Source organism: Ahaetulla prasina, chromosome 1, assembly GCF_028640845.1.
Source record: "Ahaetulla prasina isolate Xishuangbanna chromosome 1, ASM2864084v1, whole genome shotgun sequence".
In the NCBI taxonomy this organism is placed as follows: domain Eukaryota; kingdom Metazoa; phylum Chordata; class Lepidosauria; order Squamata; family Colubridae; genus Ahaetulla; species Ahaetulla prasina.
In genome coordinates this window covers 225571248-225589463 of record NC_080539.1, presented here as the reverse complement: position 1 = coordinate 225589463, position 18216 = coordinate 225571248, and the positions used below count along the sequence as shown (strand labels likewise).

The 18216-nt window shown below is 42.1% G+C and overlaps 1 protein-coding gene across 5 annotated transcripts in view; it reads right to left on the bottom strand.

Annotated features, from left to right (window-relative positions):
* The window catches only part of CCDC148 (coiled-coil domain containing 148), a 189833-nt gene that overhangs the window by 52728 nt on the left and 118889 nt on the right, over nt 1–18216 (bottom strand). For all 5 annotated transcript variants that reach the window (XM_058192293.1, XM_058192303.1, XM_058192314.1 and 2 more), the window contains 2 exons: nt 13786–13924; nt 11725–11931 (listed from right to left, as the gene is read on the bottom strand). In XM_058192293.1, coding sequence (XP_058048276.1) covers nt 11725–11931; nt 13786–13924 — 346 coding nt within the window. The remainder of the gene's footprint in view (nt 1–11724; nt 11932–13785; nt 13925–18216) is intronic.

Genomic DNA, 18216 nt, shown 5'->3' with positions numbered 1-18216 from the left:
ATTTATGTGTTTTTATGTGCCTGTTAACCGCCCTGAGTCCTTCGGGAGATAGGGCGGTATACAAATACGATTAATAAATAAATAAATAAATAAATAAAATAAATAAATAAAATGTACCTAATTAGCATATCTTCTAATAATGCTTATGTGGGTTCCAAAGTCAATACAGACATTAAGTAATGCCCTCATGTGTAATGCTTGTTATACAGCTTTATAACATTTTGGGGCCAAGATTCACACTGGTCCAAGAATGGGATGTTGAAGGATTACTTCACTAAGTGAGTAGAGCCAAAACAAAGAAATAGAAAGATTACGTGCAAAAACTAACTGCTATTTTTAAATGTTTTTCTTCAGAAAACAGCTGTTTTACTGCATTGAAATATACCTAACCCAAATACTCATCTTCCTCTTTATGGGTATGACTTTGTCATATCAAACCCTGGATCCTTAGCATTTGGAATTGGTTATAAGTATCTTAGAGACCCAGTTTGATGTAGTGATTAAGGCTAGAAACTGGGAGATGGTGAATTCTAGTCCTTCCTTAGGCCCAAAGCCAGTAGCTGACCTTGGGCTAGTCACGTTCTCACAGCTCTAGAAAGGAGGCAGTGGTCAACAATTCTGAAAGACCTTGCCAAGAAAACTGCAAGGACCTGTCGAGGCAGTCGCTGAGAATCGGACACAACTGAATGGAAGGAAATACATACATACACATACATACATACATACATACATACATACATACATACATACATACATACATACAGTTTATTTCATTGCCACTAAACAGACATTGATAACATATAAGTGTCCAGATATTGCTGCACTGATATATCTGTAATCTCTGGCCATACTGACTGGAACTGATGGAAGTCACTGAGTTGAACAAAAATACCTATCCCTACTTTAACTATTCTTGTTTTTATTTAATTTACTCTAAGTTGCATTATTTACAGACTTTTTTAATGAAGACATGCATATTGCAGCCCAGCTTTTTACTTTAACAACAGAATCCATAATGTCTACTGTGGATAATGGTTTCCCAAACATGCAATAATTGTTTCTAAACAGGACAACTGCCAGAAATATTTGTCATTTTTATTATACAATTTTCTCCCATGTATAAGCCTTGGTTTACTTTATGTTTTCACATGAAAGAAAAAAACCCCAACAATTGTAGAAACAGAGCTGTGTTAGTCTACTGTGGCAAAAGCTCACAAAATATCTAGTAGCACCTTTTCCAATTACCGTATATACTCAAGTATAAGCCGATCCGAATATAAGCCGAGGCACCTAATTTTACCACAAAAACTGGGAAAAACTATTGACTCGAGTATAAGCCGAGGGTGGGAAATGAGGCAGCTACTGGTCAATGTAAAAAATAAAGATAGAGCCAAGTAAAATAACATGAATATTTATTTGAACGAAAAACAATAAAAGTGCAAAAGGGGGAAGGAGGATTCCCAGCTTTAGAAAATTTAGAACTACGCCGCCTTTGGTATGACCTGAGCATAGCTCATAAAATTATCTGCTACAATGTACTTCCTATCAATGACTACTTCAGCTTCAACCACAACAATACACGAGAACACAATAGATTCAAACTTAAAAGTGAACCTCTCCAATCTAGATTGCAGAAAATGTGACTTCAGTAACAGAGTTGTTAATGCCTGAATGTGCTACCTGACTCTGTGGTCTCTTCCCAAAATCCCCAAAGCCTTAACCAAAGACTATCTAGTATTGACCTCACCCCATTCCTAAGAGGTCTGTAAGGCGTGCATAAGAGCACCAGCGTGCCTACCGTCCCTGTCCTAATGTTCCCTTTAGTTGTATTCCTTTTATGTATTCAATTCATGCTTATATTTATATAATTATTTAATATGTATTTGACAAAATAAAATGAATGAATGAATGAATGAATAGAATAGAATAGAATAGAATTTTTATTGGCTAAGTGTGATTGGACACACAAGGAATGAATGAATGAATGAATGAGTGAGTGAGTTACTTCAACAACATTGTCTCACAGAAATTGACAATACAACTGCAAGCATGAAAATGAGTCCTCCTTTAGCTTCCAAGGGACCAGGGTGCCTCTGAAGGTCAGTGCTCTAAGCACTAAGAACCCAGCACAAATCTAAGCCTGTATGCACACCAATAGTGAAAATACCCTGCACAGTGTCTCTTGGCAGAAGGTTAATTTTCATAGGCGTTGGGGTGGCTCTTTTTTTTTTTGGCAGGGCAATAAGGGTCTCTAATATCATTAAACCCAAGTGTGAGGAAAAAGACAGCAGCTAAAATGTTAAGGCCAGTTGTGTGACCTTCTCCAATACAGTTGGCCTGGCTGTTTGCCAAAACTTAAAACACCCTCCCATCCCCCCTCCCTGCTAAAGCTCTTTTCTTAAAACAATTGTGGTCTTTGCCTTTCATTGTGCCAATCGACTTTAGAAGTCTGTGTGTGTGTGTGTGTGTGTGTGTGTGAGAGAGAGAGAGAGAGAGAGAGAGAGAGGGAGGGAGGGAGGGAGTGCAAAAGGGGGAAGGAGGATTCCCAGCTCTAAACAAAGGGAAATCCCGGAATGCCAGCCGAAGGCGGTGCTCATGTTCCTCCTCCCTTGCTCAAAAGCCCCAACATGATATTGGAATTGGATGCCATTATATACCTGCTGAGGGGATAATTTGAATAACTTGAAAGATATAAAAGCTCTAAACATATTTGTTTAAAAATCTAAAATCTATACTTAAAATAAATGAATATAAAGTAATAAAGTTCTTTAAAGTTGTAATTCACTTTGCTGCTGAAAAAGAAAAGAAGCTTAACACCTTAAATGGTATTTATTAACTGAAATATCATCAAATCAAATATATAATGAGGTATATTATAATGACCTTTGTTTTCAGAAAGAAGCATGATGGAAGTTTTTCAATAAAGGGGGAAATATAGAAAAAACTTAGTGTCATGCTCATATATCATCTTTACAGATGTTGTTAACACTATACTATGGCAGCATATGATGGTACAATGTTTCAATCAATTTCAGGATGAAAAACTCATCAATGAGGAGGAGGAGTATAATTTATTAACCTTGTATGATATCAGTTTCTCAAGGACTCTAGAAGGACCCGAGGAAGAAATCTCTGCCCCCTCCCCACTTTCCCTTTCCAACCCAGCCTTCCAAGGGGACCTTTGAGGGAGAAATCTCTGCCCCCTCCCCACTTTCCCTTTCCAAGGCAGCCTTCCAAGAGGACCTCTCGAAAAGAGCGAAAGCTTTCTCCTGGCCGTTTTACCACCACCACACCCTCCACGCCGGCCATGGCACGAGCTCAGATTGCCGGCTGGGGATGATGGGCGCTGCAGTGCGATCTCGGGAGAGACTAGGGCGGAAGAAAGAATGACTGTTTCCCCACACCCTAGGATTGGGAAAACATTGACCCCCCTTAGTTGCGGGAGAAGGGTTGCGCTTCAAAGCGGTCGCCCATCCATCAATCCATCCTTCCTTCCTTACTTCCATCCATCCATCCATCCTTTTTTTCCCAGCGAGCGGTGCGTGTGTGTGACATGCAAGCAAGACGTCTCACGGGGCGTGTGTGTGTGTGTTTGTGGTGGGGGTCTCGTCCCAGCCACCCACCCACTCGCTCCCTTTCCCTCTTGGGCGTGGGCTGTTCCCGTTCGCCCTGGCCTCCGTCCTCCGATCTCCTGCGCTGGGAGGCGGCGGCGAGCCAGCGAACGGCAACCGGGCACCGCGGACTTTGGCAAGGAGGAAGGTGGGAGGAAGCGGAGCTGCCGGCTGTGGGGGTTGAGGCGTGCAAGAGGAGTGAGCGTGGAAAGGCCTTTTGGTGTGTGTGCGTGTGTGTGCGCGCCTGTGTGCCCTAGGGAGGAAGCGGAGCTGCCGGCTGTGTGGGGGTTGAGGCGTGCAAGAGGAGCGTGGAAAGGCCTTTTGTGTGTGCGTGTGTGTGCGCCTGTGTGCCTAGGGAGGAAGCGGAGCTGCCGGCTGTGTGGGGGTTGAGGCGTGCAAGAGGAGCGAGCGTGGAAAGGCCTTTTGTGTGTGCGTGTGTGTGCGCGCCTGTGTGCCCTAGGGAGGAAGCGGAGCTGCCGGCTGTGGGGGTTGAGGCGTGCAAGAGGAGCGGCGTGGAAAGGCCTTTTGTGTGTGTGCGTGTGTGCGCGCCTGTGTGCCCTAGGGAGGAAGCGGAGCTGCCGGCTGTGTGGGGGTTGAGGCGTGCAAGAGGCGCGCCTCCTCTTCCTCCAGGCTCGCTCCTCTTGCACGCCCCTCAACCCCACCATCCCCCACCCTCTCCGCGCGTGAAGGTCACCTCCTCCCTCTTCCAGGCGGCGGCGGCGGCGGCTCCGGCTCCGGCTTCGGCTCCGAGGGGAGCGCCACAGCCGGCAGCTCCGCTTCCCTCCCACCCGGCCCAGTCAAGCGAGCGGTGGCGACATGCCGGCGCCGCTCGCTTTCACCGTTCGGCTGGATTGGGACCGGCTTAACAGGTCGCGGGCGGGGAGCCGCCAGCCTTCTCGGCTGAGGGAGGGAGGGTTTCCCCGAACGGTGCTTGAAGTGGAAAAGAATAAAACTTTGATTTTGGGTTTTACCTATTAGATTGATAGATCTTTATAGAAATTGCTTGTTTAATATTATTATGAAAAAACAAAAAGTGATTTGATGTTAATGCCTTATTTTTACTGCAACAGAGAGAGTCGGAAGTCAATGTTTCTTCTTCTTTAATATGGCTGTTAATATGGCTCTGCACTACATCCTGCAACATCTTGAATCTCCAAAGACCTATGCAAGGGTCCTCTTTGTAGACTTTAGTTCGGCATTCAACACCATCATAAGCTAAACCAGCTACAGGTACCTGAACAGACTTGTAAATGGATCACAAGCTTCCTAACAAACAGGAAGCAGCAGGTGAAGCTAAGCAGAATCACATCAGTTACCTGTACAATTAGCACAGGGCCCCCCCAAGGCTGTGTGCTCTCCCAACTTCACTTCTCTGTATACCAATGACTGCATCTCTAATGATCCATCTGTTAAACTACTGAAGTTTGCAGATGACACAACAGTGATCGGTCTCATTCGAATCTGCATACAGACAGGAGATTGAACGACTAGCCTCATGGTGCGACCGGAACAATCTGGAACTTCACACACTCAGACTTTAGGAGAAACCCTTCCATACTTCCACCTCTCACAATACTAGACAACACAGTAGCAACAGTAGAAACCTTCAAATTTCTAGGTTCTACCATATCACAAGATCTAAAATGGACAGCTAACATCAAAAATGTCATCAAAAAAGGACAACAAAAAATGTTCTTTCTGCGCCAACTCAGAAAGCTCAAACTGCCCAAGGAGCTGCTGATCCAGTTTTACAGAGGAATTATTGAGTCTGTCACCTGCACCTCTATAACTGTCTGGTTTGGTTCTGCAACCCAACAAGAAAGACACAGACTTCAGAGGATAATTAGTACTGCAGAAAAAACAATTGCTACCAACCTGCCTTCCATTGAGGACCGTATATTGCACAAATCAAAAAGAGGACTGTGAAAATATTTACAGATCCCTCACATCCTGGACATAACTTGTTTCAACTCCTACCCTCAACACGATGCTACAGAGCACTGCACACCAGAACAACTAGACACAAGAACAGCTTTTTCCCTAAACGCCATCACTCTGCTAAACAAATAATTCTCTCAACACTGTCAAACTAGTTACTAAATCTGCACTACTATTAATCTTCTCATTGTTCCCATCACCCATCTCCTTCCACTTATGACTGTAACTTTGTTGCTTGTATCCTTATGATTTATACTGCTATTGATTGTTTCCTGATTGCTTAATTGTAGCCTATGACTATCATTAAGTGTTGTATCATTAAGTGTTAAATTTGTACCCTATGACTATCATTAAGTGTTGTACCTTGATGAAGGTATCTTTTATTTTATGTACACTGAGAGCATATGCACAAAAACAAATTCCATGTGTGTCCAATCACACTTAGCCAATAAAAAAAATTCTATTCTATTCTTTTTTTCCTACTTTCTTCCTCACTTCTCTTCCCACTCTGCCTGCCCACTGTTCTCCTATTTACTTTTGTATTTTGTTTCTTATTTTCTCTTATAACACAATAAAAATGTTAAACTAAACAAATCAGTATATTTCTAAGGGTACTTTTTATCAGAAACCAACCAAAAAGACCAGATACTGGCAAAAAATGTTGTAAATCACAAGTTATGTGACTATGGAATGCTATAACCCATAAAGGTGACCAGGTTGCCAAGTGCTCAAAGCACAGTCATGTGACTTCAGGGGAGCTGCTGAAGCCATCAGAACTCTAAATGGTCACCAAGTGATCAGTCATTAAGCAAGGACTACCTGTAATTATTTTAAATTAAAATTACGTTTTTTAAAAATATCCTATACCTTCTTAGAAATTCTTGGAAATTTAGAAAGGTAAACTACCTTATTGTTTTTTATTATTAAAAAGACCTTTGAGCTATTCATATACTTCTGCTTGCCTTTATTTTACAAATCACCATAATTTCTAGTGGCACTGAACGTGAGTAGTTAAGTGTCTGTAACTTTGAAAGCTAAGCTATGCCATCCAAAAATAAAAGAATAGCTCATTTAAAATTGCCTAGTGTAGAGAAAGATATTAATTTGCAAATTAAATTAAAATAACATGCACACACCAATAAAACAAAACATAAAGACTTCTGAGCTTCTAGGACAGTGATGGCGAACCTTTTCAGCACTGAGTGCTCAAACCAGAAAGCGAGTACATGTATGTGTCCCGGAGCACTGGAAACCCAAAGACCGTCTGGCCAATGTGCACATGCATGTTTTTTGGCTGTTTTTCAAACTGCTTTCAGGCCGTTTTCCAGGCCAGTTTCAGGGCTGTTTTTGGCCCAAAAGGCAGCCCCCAAAAAAGCCTGTTTTTTGGCTGTTTTTCAGGCTTTTTTCAGGCACTCTGGCGCCTGAGAAGACCAGCTGGCCGGCGCGCATGTGTGCGCCTGAAACCAGAAAATTAACTGGTGATGGTGCCCGTGCCCGCAGAGAGGGCTCTGTGTGCCACCTCTGACACGCATGCCATAGGGTCACCATCACAGTTCTAGAATATAAAACATTGGAACTGCCTATCAAAATGTATTTATTTATTTATTTATTTATTTATTTATTTATTTAGACAATTTACAATATATGGCCATGGTTCTCATAATTTTGGATGGCTAACCATATATTAAGAGTCCAAAACCAAAAGTTAAAACAATGGCAGAACATCCAAATAGCATACAATGCACACACAAAAACTCCCGTATCTTATTTAACCACATAAAATTAGGCTCTTCAAAGATCTTGGCCGCAACTTCTGGGCAAAGATTCATGTTTTTAAGGTTCTCCTAAAGCCTCATAAGTTCAGGGACATCCAAATCTCAAGGGGAAATGCATATCTCCTCGTTCCCACTAAATGACACTACTTCACAGAACTCGGCCAGATCTGATGGAACAAGCATGAACAATCTCAATAGTTGGTCCCTGTGCCAAGTAGGGTCATAATCAGCTTCTTGAATTGTATCTGGAAGCCTAGTGAGAACCAATGCAGCACATAGAGCAGCTGAATCACATGGGTGTCCCACACTGTGTCCAAAAGAGCTCATTTCAGCTGTGGCTTCCAAATGTTCTTTAAGAACAGCCCTATTCGTAAGTCCAAATGGGAAGAGATGAGGGATGAATGATCATGCCCAAGGCCTCAGGTCTAAGAATGTGCCTCATTAACACAGAGAATGGATTTGTCCAAGGTCCTTTTAGCCATAGCTGCCATTTGCTCCAAATTTTGCACTGACTTCATCTGGAGCAGTGCTATGCCATTCTAAGTTAACATTTCCTTCAGCCACTCGGTGCTGCTAGAGTTTAGCCAAACTGTGTCCTTCCCCATCCAGATTCCACAGTATTCAGGGATTCAGAAAGAATTCTGACAATATCACTTAATTAGCCAGATGTGGCACTGTATAATTGAATATTATCTGCATGTTAATGATATTTTGCTTTCTATCCTCAGAAGACCTCCCTAATGGCTTCATGAAGATGCAGAACAGAAGTGGGGAGAAAATAGAGTCATGACACCCACAAAGTAAACATCTAGTGCTGCCCCTTCCACCAATACTGATAGCAACTAGCCCTCCTAAAACGAAAAGAACCAGCACAGAAGGGTGTCCCCCACTCCTAAATCCCTAAGTTGGTCCATAAGGATACCATGCTTGATAGTATTATAAATCACAGGGTGGTTAAAATGGATAGGTTATCTCATCCTAAACCCCTAAAGAAGTTCTCAACAAGTACAATCAATGCAATTCCAGTGCTATAATCAGATCTGAACCCGCTTAAAAGTATGAAGATAATACATTTTCTAAGAGATCTTTGGAACTGAAAGGCAACCATCTTCTGAATAACCTTACATAAAAAGAGAAAGTTGTACGCTAAACCAAAGTGTTCCATTCTTTTGTATCCAGTGATTGCTTTTTTGAGAAGGTAAACCACTATCTTAGAATAACAGAGTTGGAAGGGACCTTGAAGGTCTTCTAGTCCAAACCCCTGTTCAAGCAGAGGGTTTATGATAATTCGCCTTGGCCAACTCACCACGGCCGACTCACCACGGCCAATTTGCTGCAAGACAACTCGCCATGGCCATCTCACCACAGGACAACTCACTGTGGGACAAGAGTTATATTAATATTGAAGAAATGGTGGAATAGAATCATTAAAGAAAGGATGCAAAAGGAGGGACAGATGGCAAAAATTAAAATAATTTTTATTTATTGTAAATAATTAAATAGAATTGCTAAATTGTCCTCTAGTGAGTTTTCCTACAGTGAGTTGGTCATGGCAAGTTGTCCCACGGCAAGTTGGTCATGGTGAGTTGGCTGTGGTGAGTTGGCTGTTGTGAGCTGGCCGCAGCAAATTGGCTGTGGCAAGTTATCCCATTCCCTCAAGCAGGAGACCCTCTACCATTCCAGACAAGTGGCTGTCCAGTCTCTTCTTAAAAACCTCCAGTAATGGAACACCTACAACTTCTGAAGGCAAACCGTTCCCCTGGTTAATTGTTCTCACTGTTAGGAAATTTCTCCTTAGTTCTAAGACATTTATGGATAACTTTTTCGGCAGCGAGTGCCAAAAGCATACACACACAGCCATAATGCCATGTGCAAGTGATCCCCCACACGCCCTGCCCCTGCTCATGACCTCCCCGTGTGCAACTTCCCACACATGCATGTGTGACCTCATGTGCACCCCGCCTCTGCACACACCACCTCGCACATGCGCACATGACTCCCTATTCGCCCTGCCCCCATGCACTTATGTGTGACCCCTTCATGTGCATCCCGTTCCCCCATGTATGCACACTTGTCTCCCGCATGTGCCCCCACACGTATGCACAGCAGAGACCCGAAAACCATCTGGCCAGCAGGAGGCACATGCACATGAGCGGCGGAACTGAGCTGGGGCGACAGCTTGTGCACCCGCAGAGAGGGCTCTGCATGCCACCTGTGGCACGCGTGTCATAGGTTCATCATCACGGTTCTATAATATCAGGGGAACCCTAGAGATTAAGAACTTCCCAACAAGGAAATTACTATAGGTAATCTTTGACAACTTGTTCAGAAACCATTCAAAGTCATAACAGTGCTGAACAAGGAGGACAAGCAATTGCAAAGGACTGGCCAATTGTAAATTTGCAGCCATTGCAGCATCCCCATGGTCACATAACTGATTCTGGCACTCGGTGTCCAGTTTGTGATTAATACATTGTAGTAGGCCATGGTCATATCATTGTGATTTCCAATGTTTCCTGCTGTCTTCCCACAAACAAATTCGATGATGGTGAAGCTAGCAGGAAGTCAGATGTTGCTTCCACTCCTTCAGCTTTTTTGCTCAATAGTGCCTCCTTGTGGCAACCCCTCTATAACAACTGTGCACTTGCCAACCTGTGATTTCCACCTCTTCCTGCCTAGTGACCTGCAAGGTCTTGGGTTATGGCCACAACCAAAACTGCCAGGATTACCATCACTAAGTGATGTGGTTAGGGTTAGGGTTCGGTCATGCAGCATCACACTAAGTGATGCAACCACATCACTTAGAGATGGAAATTCTGGTCCTAATTGCCATTATAACTTGAGGACACCTGCACTAGGCATGGTTGAAAGTCAAGGGAGCTTCTGACAGCTGCTGCTCATCAAATGCTCATTTTTCATTATACCATAAAGGTACACCAAACAGCAAAAATAAGACAGATCATTCCAAACCCCAGGTGAATGAGCATTGTTTAGCTCAACAGAGGGATCATCAAACCTGAGGTACTGCTACTAAGGTCTGATTTAATTGCAAGAAAAGTACAATAACAGACACAGAATAATGCTGATGAATTGTGCTCATGTCACATGCTTCCCCATGGTAAACTGAACCATGTATTTACCTCACAAGCTAGGTTTGCACAATGCATTAATCTAAAATCTATTGTAAGCTTATATATAGCCTGCATAAGTACCATGTATCAATCACATTGCATCAATATCATGTTTCAATTATATTACAGCATACAGGAGTACAGACCACAGAGAGGCAAGAGCAAAACTTCCAGGAATGTTGGCAGAAACAAAACTTGTTGACTATTCAGTTCAGTTTGCACTGATCATTTAGCAACAACTGGTTTCCTTTTCCAGACTTCCAGGCTACTTTTTTTCACATTAAGATATCGGTCCAGCATCTTTACATTGAAGGAATGTGATAATTTCATAGAGGGCCCCTCTTTTTCTTCCATCTCCCAATTACCGTATATACTCGAGTATAAGCCGAGTTTTTCAGCACGTTTTTTGTGCTGAAAAACGTCCCCTCGGCTTATACTCAGGTCTATACGGCTTATACTCGAGTTTTTTTTTTTTTTTAAGCCCCTCGGCTTATACTCGAGTATATACGGCTTATACTCAAGTTTTTTTTTTTCTTTTTTTCACATTTTACCGGACGGCGCGGGGAAGCCCTGCCGGTGCAGTGAGAGGGCGGGGCGGGGGAGCCGCCAGCCTTCTCAGCTGAGGGAGGGAGGGTTTCCCCAACCGGTAGGTGCCTCATTTCCCACCCTCGGCTTATACTCGAGTCCCCAGTTTACCCCAGTTTTTGGGGTAAAATTGGGGACCTCGGCTTATACTCGGATCGGCTTATATTCGAGTATATACGGTATATGGATCTGAGCCACATTTAGAGAACCGATAGACGCACATTTTTTTTTCATTTTAGCCATATTATTCCAGCATGCTGTTACTGCTAATGGGAGAAAATAAGTCACAGTCAATTAGTTGTTGTCCTACTATGCATCAGGATAGGATTAATTGAAACACTCTCTCTCCCCACCCAAACACATTTCCACATACAACTGTACAGACATGGTGAAGTAAAGTAACGCTGGCCCTTTAATGCAAAGTCTCAAGAGCACCTAAATTAAAAACAAATTGCTCTTATTTTTGTAACAAAATGAAACAAGAGTTCTCCAATCCATTTGAGGGCGTGTAAGTCAACAGTATCATCTTGAAAAGATGACTTAACAACGAGTGCCGTTATTTCAGGATATGGTGGAAGCCCATGTATAGCTACTGCTCATTTTTCCCCCTTCAAGTCAATACTGAATACGACAGGATATGCAAAGCAGCAATAATTTAATAGAGGGTTGTGCAATTGAACCTACCTTCTCTTTCAGATTAGCACATATTTCCTGCTGTTTTCTTCTATTATTAGCCACCATCATTTCAGTCTCATAAGCAGCGCAAGCTTCTGAGAGAGTCATCACCGCCTTCACTAAGAATGTTTTCCTAGCTTGCACCCAGTTGAACATCAGCACTCTCAATTGGTTCCTGGTAAAGTAATAGTGGTCCCAAGACTTTTCATGAGCAATCTGCAGTGGGGGGTGGGGGTGGGGAGAATGGAAGCAACAAAGGAAAAGCGGGTTATTTTGGAAATAGGCAGAATTGATCTTCTAAACCCTAACAGCTAAAGGTTGCTTTAATTGGATGTTAAAAATGACCTTATTTGAAACCAAGAGAAGGTCAGCTAATAAAAGCATGAGCGAATCATGCCCTTCTCAAAAACTAACAAGAGCCACATTGCAAGGCATTTATAAGGGTTAACCTAACTAAATCAACAACCCAGAAATATTTGTAACATATTGACAAGAGGCCAGAGGAAAGAATAAAAGGCATCTGCAGCTGAGAAAGCGGAGAAATTTAAAGCTAGTCTTCTCCCCAAGTCGTCTCTCGTAGATCTACTCAATTGCCTCCCCCCGAAAAACACATTTTGTTAGACATATCATTTTGTGTACAAAAAAAGTTTCTACCAAATGCAGCAGGAATGTAACATGAATGCTGTATGAAACTAACTGGAGTGCTATCGTGGATTTCACTGTGATATGCGGAGAGTTCTATGAATGAATGTTCCACTATTTAGAAATGATTGGATGTTGCTGTGTTTTGCTTTCAGCTCAGAGAAGAAGCTGAGTTATAAGATTGTGGACTTTTGAATACTGACCCTTAGTGTGGGCATGTAGGTATGTTTTTTATATTATCTAACCTAGCATTTATTTCGGATATTGAATGGCTATTTTGCTTGCCTGGTAACATTAGTGAATTTGCTGAACATTTCGAACAACAATACATTACATTTACAGTTCCAAGCAGACTGCAGAGCAAAAGTGTAGAACTTGTGGCTCTAACTATTTCAACTTTCAATTCCCTTCCCCATTAGCCATGTTGGCTGGGGCTCCTGAGAGCAATATCTCAAGGGCCATAGGTTGCCATGCCATTCTCCCCAGTCGGAGGAAGGTCTCAAAAAGTTGTTTTTCCTCACAAAATGAGTGTGTGAGAGTCTGAAGACAACTGCTGTCTCTGATGGCCTCACCCTTGAAGAATATTTTCTTTCCAGAGATTGGAACAGCCCCAACATTAGTGATTGGAAAACCACAGAGAAAAAGCTCTTTCACCAAACATGTGGAGGATTATTTATTAGTTTTATTTATATCCCTCCTTTATTGTTTTCATTCAAGGAAGCAAACCTACCTCATACTCCTTCTCCCTGCTATGTTCCCCAGGACAACAACCCTGTAAGGTGAGTTGGGCTAGTATATACGCAAATAAATGAACATATTAAAAAAGTGAGAAGTAATCTATACAAAAACAGGAAGTTGCTCCTACATGTAAGATACAGTGTGTGTGCCAATTTCTGCCAATTTTCAGATTTGGCAGCATTTTATCATATCCTGTTGAATCCCATTCCAGGCGGTTCTCGACCTTTAGGAAGAGCTACGATGATTGATAATAGATTCAGAGGCAGATATTAAGCTTGGATGGATTTAAAAGACTGCAGGTGTGGATATGAGAACCTGGAGATCTGAACACAGAGCACCTTGCTTACAGAGACATAATCCATTCACACACATATTATAGTACAGTATTTCAGTGAATACCATAACCAGTTTGACAACACTGACTTATGTGAATTGTGCTGCATTATGCTTTTTAAAAAAAAAATACAAATGTGTGACTGTTTTGTACTATTTTTGGAGGGATGGGATTATCTGGAACACATTTGAAAGATGACAGAGATCAAAAGAAGAGGAAAAATGAAAAGTCCCAAGTGCAATTCCATGTGCGCAGTGCTAAGCGGAATCTTATAATCAGCAAAACCTATTGAAAACTTTTAAAACTGAATTGTCGTCCCAATAATTGAATTTAAAAAAGAGAAGTTTACAACTTACAAGGCTTTGTCTAGATTTGTGAGGTAGAAGTTTCTGAAGCATATCCAAATAGAGCGTTCTTCTACCTTGCATGTCACTTGGATACTGACCAGTGACGACCTGATATGTCCAAAGATCTTCTTTACTCCACTGGAAATGGCTGTAGGAATAAAACAGGACAAATCTAACACAATCTTACAAGCATTGTATCTTAAGCTGCTCCTTTCTTTTGTTCATGGCTGCTTGACTCTAAGCCATTTTAAGAAAACCCTGTTTGGACTGAGATGTTTTGGCAGCATTTTGCAAGGTATTCAGTCCAAATTGCAGACACCACATCCTCCTACTGGACAATTCCCTGGTTGCTGGGCTTTCCCATCTTTCTTTTCCAGGAAAGCATTTGCCAATCACCTTCCTTCCTCTGGGTGGATCTTCCTGAGTAGATATACTTGTAATTTGTGTGTTACCCAGACACAACCCCACCCCCCATGTATACAAACATAAATGAAATTTAAAGCAACTCTATATTTAAAGCATCAACATGTATGTATTTGCAAAGCCTGCTGCTGCTTCCCTGCAAAACATTTTCCCCATGAGTCTTGGTGAAGAAGCACTTCTCTGGCCTGTTCCCAGTGTGGTGGGCATGGGCATGTACGAAGGCTGTCATCCATTCCTACCCTCCACAAATGGTTGCTGGTTCATGCTGGTGATGAAGCAGCTTCACAGCATGGATAAGCCCGTCATTTCCAAGAAGAGGCAATCATCACTGAAACACTAACAAGCTACCTTGATGCACAATCAAGTCCTATCACGAAACCTTATGCATGGGCATAGATAGATCCAACTCATATGCTCAGTTTGAAAGTGCTCTTTTCTCATTCAGCACAAAGATATGCTTTTGTGTCCAGGGCAAATTCTGATAAATTCCAGTTGGTTCAGAATGCAGCTGCGCTAGTGATACTGGGAGCCACACGTTGCTCCCATGTAACACCTCTCCTGCGCAGTCTGCACTGGCTACCTGTGGTCTTTCGGGTGCACTTCAAGGTGTTGGTGACTACCTTTAAAGCACTCCATGGCTTAGGGCCAGGGTACTTACGGGACCGCCTGCTGTTACCAAATGCCTCCCACCGACCTGTACGCTCGCACAGAGAGGGACTCCTTAGGGTGCCGTCCGCCAAGCAATGTCGGCTGGTGGCCCCCAGGGAGAGGGCCTTCTCTGTGGGGGCTCCCACCCTTTGGAACAAACTTCCCCCTGGACTTTGGCAACTGCCGGACCTTCGGACTTTCCGCCGAGAGCTGAAGACCTATTTGTTTGTTCGCGCAGGACTGGCATAGGATTTTAATAGGATTTTAATTAGTTTTAATGTTTTAACATTTTAAAATTTGGGGTTTTATTCTAAATGTTTTAATTCGGCCATTTGTATAATAAGTTTTTTAAACTGTGGTTTTATGTGTATATTGCTGTTGTCTTTTATTATGGCTGTAAACCGCCCTGAGTCCTTCGGGAGAAGGGCGGTATAAAAATTTAATAAATAAATAAATAAATTCTGATAAGGCACTTATTCTTATTTTTTTCCTGAAGTTCCATTTGAAGAACTAATTGTGGAGGAGGACTATTAACCACTGCCTCGTCCATCATGCAAAAAATTGAGTCGTTTCTGTCCCCAGTTGCATCCTTTTGGAAAGAGGTGGGCAAAACACCTGGGAGATGGCAGAAGGGACAAAAGCCACACTGGCTTTCAAATATATAGGCATGAGCCCAAGACAAAGAGGGCAAAGCAAGAATGGGATCAGTCAACAAGAAAAGACATACTGTGGCTCCCAATAAAAGTGACCAAGTCTCTTTTCTCCTTTGGTTAGAGTCTGCTCCAGTAGTATTGAAAAGTCACAATCCCTCTCTTTTTTTTTCTGCTGTCCTTCTATTTCTTAAAAAAGAAAGGCTTACAGTATTATACACTCTTAACACTGCTATTATTCAAGCACAAAAACAGTTGTTAAAAAAAACAAAACCCTCTGCAGCCAAAGGGGCCTAACACACACTAGCTCAGAGGAACACCGACATAACAAAGGAAATAGCCTGCAGCCAAACAAAACAATGTTGTATCTATTAAGAGCTCTGGATGCAAAAAGCATCCGCCTTTCCATGCCATTCCAGAAATTATTCTTTGCATAACACTCTTTCAAGATTCACAGTTTTAAATACGACTGACCGGCCATTAACAAACAACTAAAAGGGGAAGAGGAAGGAAGCAGGGCTTAAAATACACAGCATGAAAAAATATTGGCATCATTTAAAAAAAAAAACACCTCTAAGTTGTAGACATAAAAATCCTGCTCAAGCAGTTTATTTTGAAGGCCGTTGGACACATTTACATGTCACACCATGTCAAAATTCTGAGAATCTGAGTTGCTTGTGACCAATATTTCTAATATTGACCTCACCCCATTCCTAAGAGGAGCATAAGCGCACAAACGTGCCTACCGTTCCTGTCCTATTGTTTATCTTTTTCTTCTTCTTATATATATACATATATGCTTATTCCTCCTAATATTTACTCATATATATGTTTATACACTATATAATCTTTTTGTATGATACTTATATATATTGTTGTGACAAAATAAATAAAATAAAAAATAAATAAAAGTTTGATCATTCCCACTTTATTCCTCTTGCCAGCAGAAGTGGCTTCACAAATTATTTTTGTGGGTTTTTTTTAGCATGATGTGACAGTGAAGATCCCTGGTCAGACACTAAGGTGAAACCAGACCATGATTTAGTCTGGCTTGTTAAAAGGATTCTCAGTGCATACATTTCACTCAATACATCCAGATGTAGATTTCTTGGCTGATCATGTCATTGAAGTGTAACTAGACTGCTTGCTTGTGGAAAGAGCAAACACATCCAACTATGAGACAGTATTCTGCCAATACAATTGTCCCATTTCTAGCATAATCCACATTCTCATGGCAGATTATATTTAGTAGTACAGTGCAGACATGAAGAGAAGGGCCCACATAATGAGACATATCAGTATTGGACTCTCATAAACCATGTATACACAAACACGAACATCTATCTATCTATCTATCTATCTATCTATCTATCTATCTATCTATCTATCTATCTATCTATCTATCTATCTATCATCTCTCAATCTGAGTTAGCATATGAATGTAAGATTGTTCCAAAGGCACTACAATTGGGTAGCTGGGTACCAACCCATTAGCACACACTTTTATATAGCTTGAGTCAGGTCTGTTTTAGGAAGATTACTGTATAATCCAGGAAATCTCCTAGAGTCTCTTACTGAAGGACCTTGATCCTGAGTATATCTCCGGAAGATCAGCCTATTGGAATTCATAGCATACTTCCAAAAATGCCTGTAAAATCTGCATTTACTTATTTACATGGTTCATACAACTGCCCATTTCATATGACTCTGAGCAGTTTACACGATTAAAACACAAGAACTCACCACACTTAAAACCTCTACTCCACTCCTGGGACCGAGGGATGAACAACAACTCCCCTCACCACCTACACATCTGACTCAAATGCCTGGGGAAACCGCCGGGGTTTCAATGCAAGTTATGTCAGTTATATTTCCAAAAAATTCCATCTAATTTATTCAGGGGTTGCAAACTGAAATATTAAGTAAAATTTAATTTTGTAATAGGAATATCTTGCCGCTTCCTCTTGGAACAATTTTTGGTTTGACTGATTTGCAAAGGTAGCATGCCAAATGGTTTTCAGCATACTTTTTCTTCTCCAAGTAACTCATAGTTTATTTCCAGCATGAATTTCAACAAAGCCCGTATTTGTTTTTGTTGTTGTAATTTATAAACCAAGGAGCTGTAGGAGCTCAAGGCAGTATATAGCACTCTCCTTTTTTATCCTCACAGCCCTGTGGTTAATACAGAGTGAAAAACGGTGACTGACCTGAATCACTCAATGAGGTTCTACAGCTGAAGGTCAACTTTAACATTGGTTGCCCAAGTCCTAATCTGGCGCTTTAACCTCTACTGCACACTATTCTGACTCTCCTTAGGGAAATCTAAGAGCTCTTATGGCAGGGATGTCAAACTCACATCATCACGACGTCGTCACATGACATATCGGGACTTTTTCCCCCTTTGCTAAACTGGGCATGGGCGTGGCCACCATGTGATGCATCCGGCCCGTGGGCCAGGAGTTTGATAGCCCTGTCAAAAGAGCTAGTCGCTAGGAAAGAACGCTGCCTCAACTGTTCAGCAGCTCAACAGGATCAGGCCTGCTCAGGACCTGGATGTGAATCCCAAGGCTAAAGGCTAGGCCAGGGGTCAGCAACCTGCAGCTCTGGAACCGCATGTGGCTCTTTCATCCCTTTGCTGTGGCTCCCTGTTGCTGGTTGGCTCCACAATTCATAGGGCTTTCAGTTGGGACAGGTAGAGGAAAAAGGATGTTGCACTAGG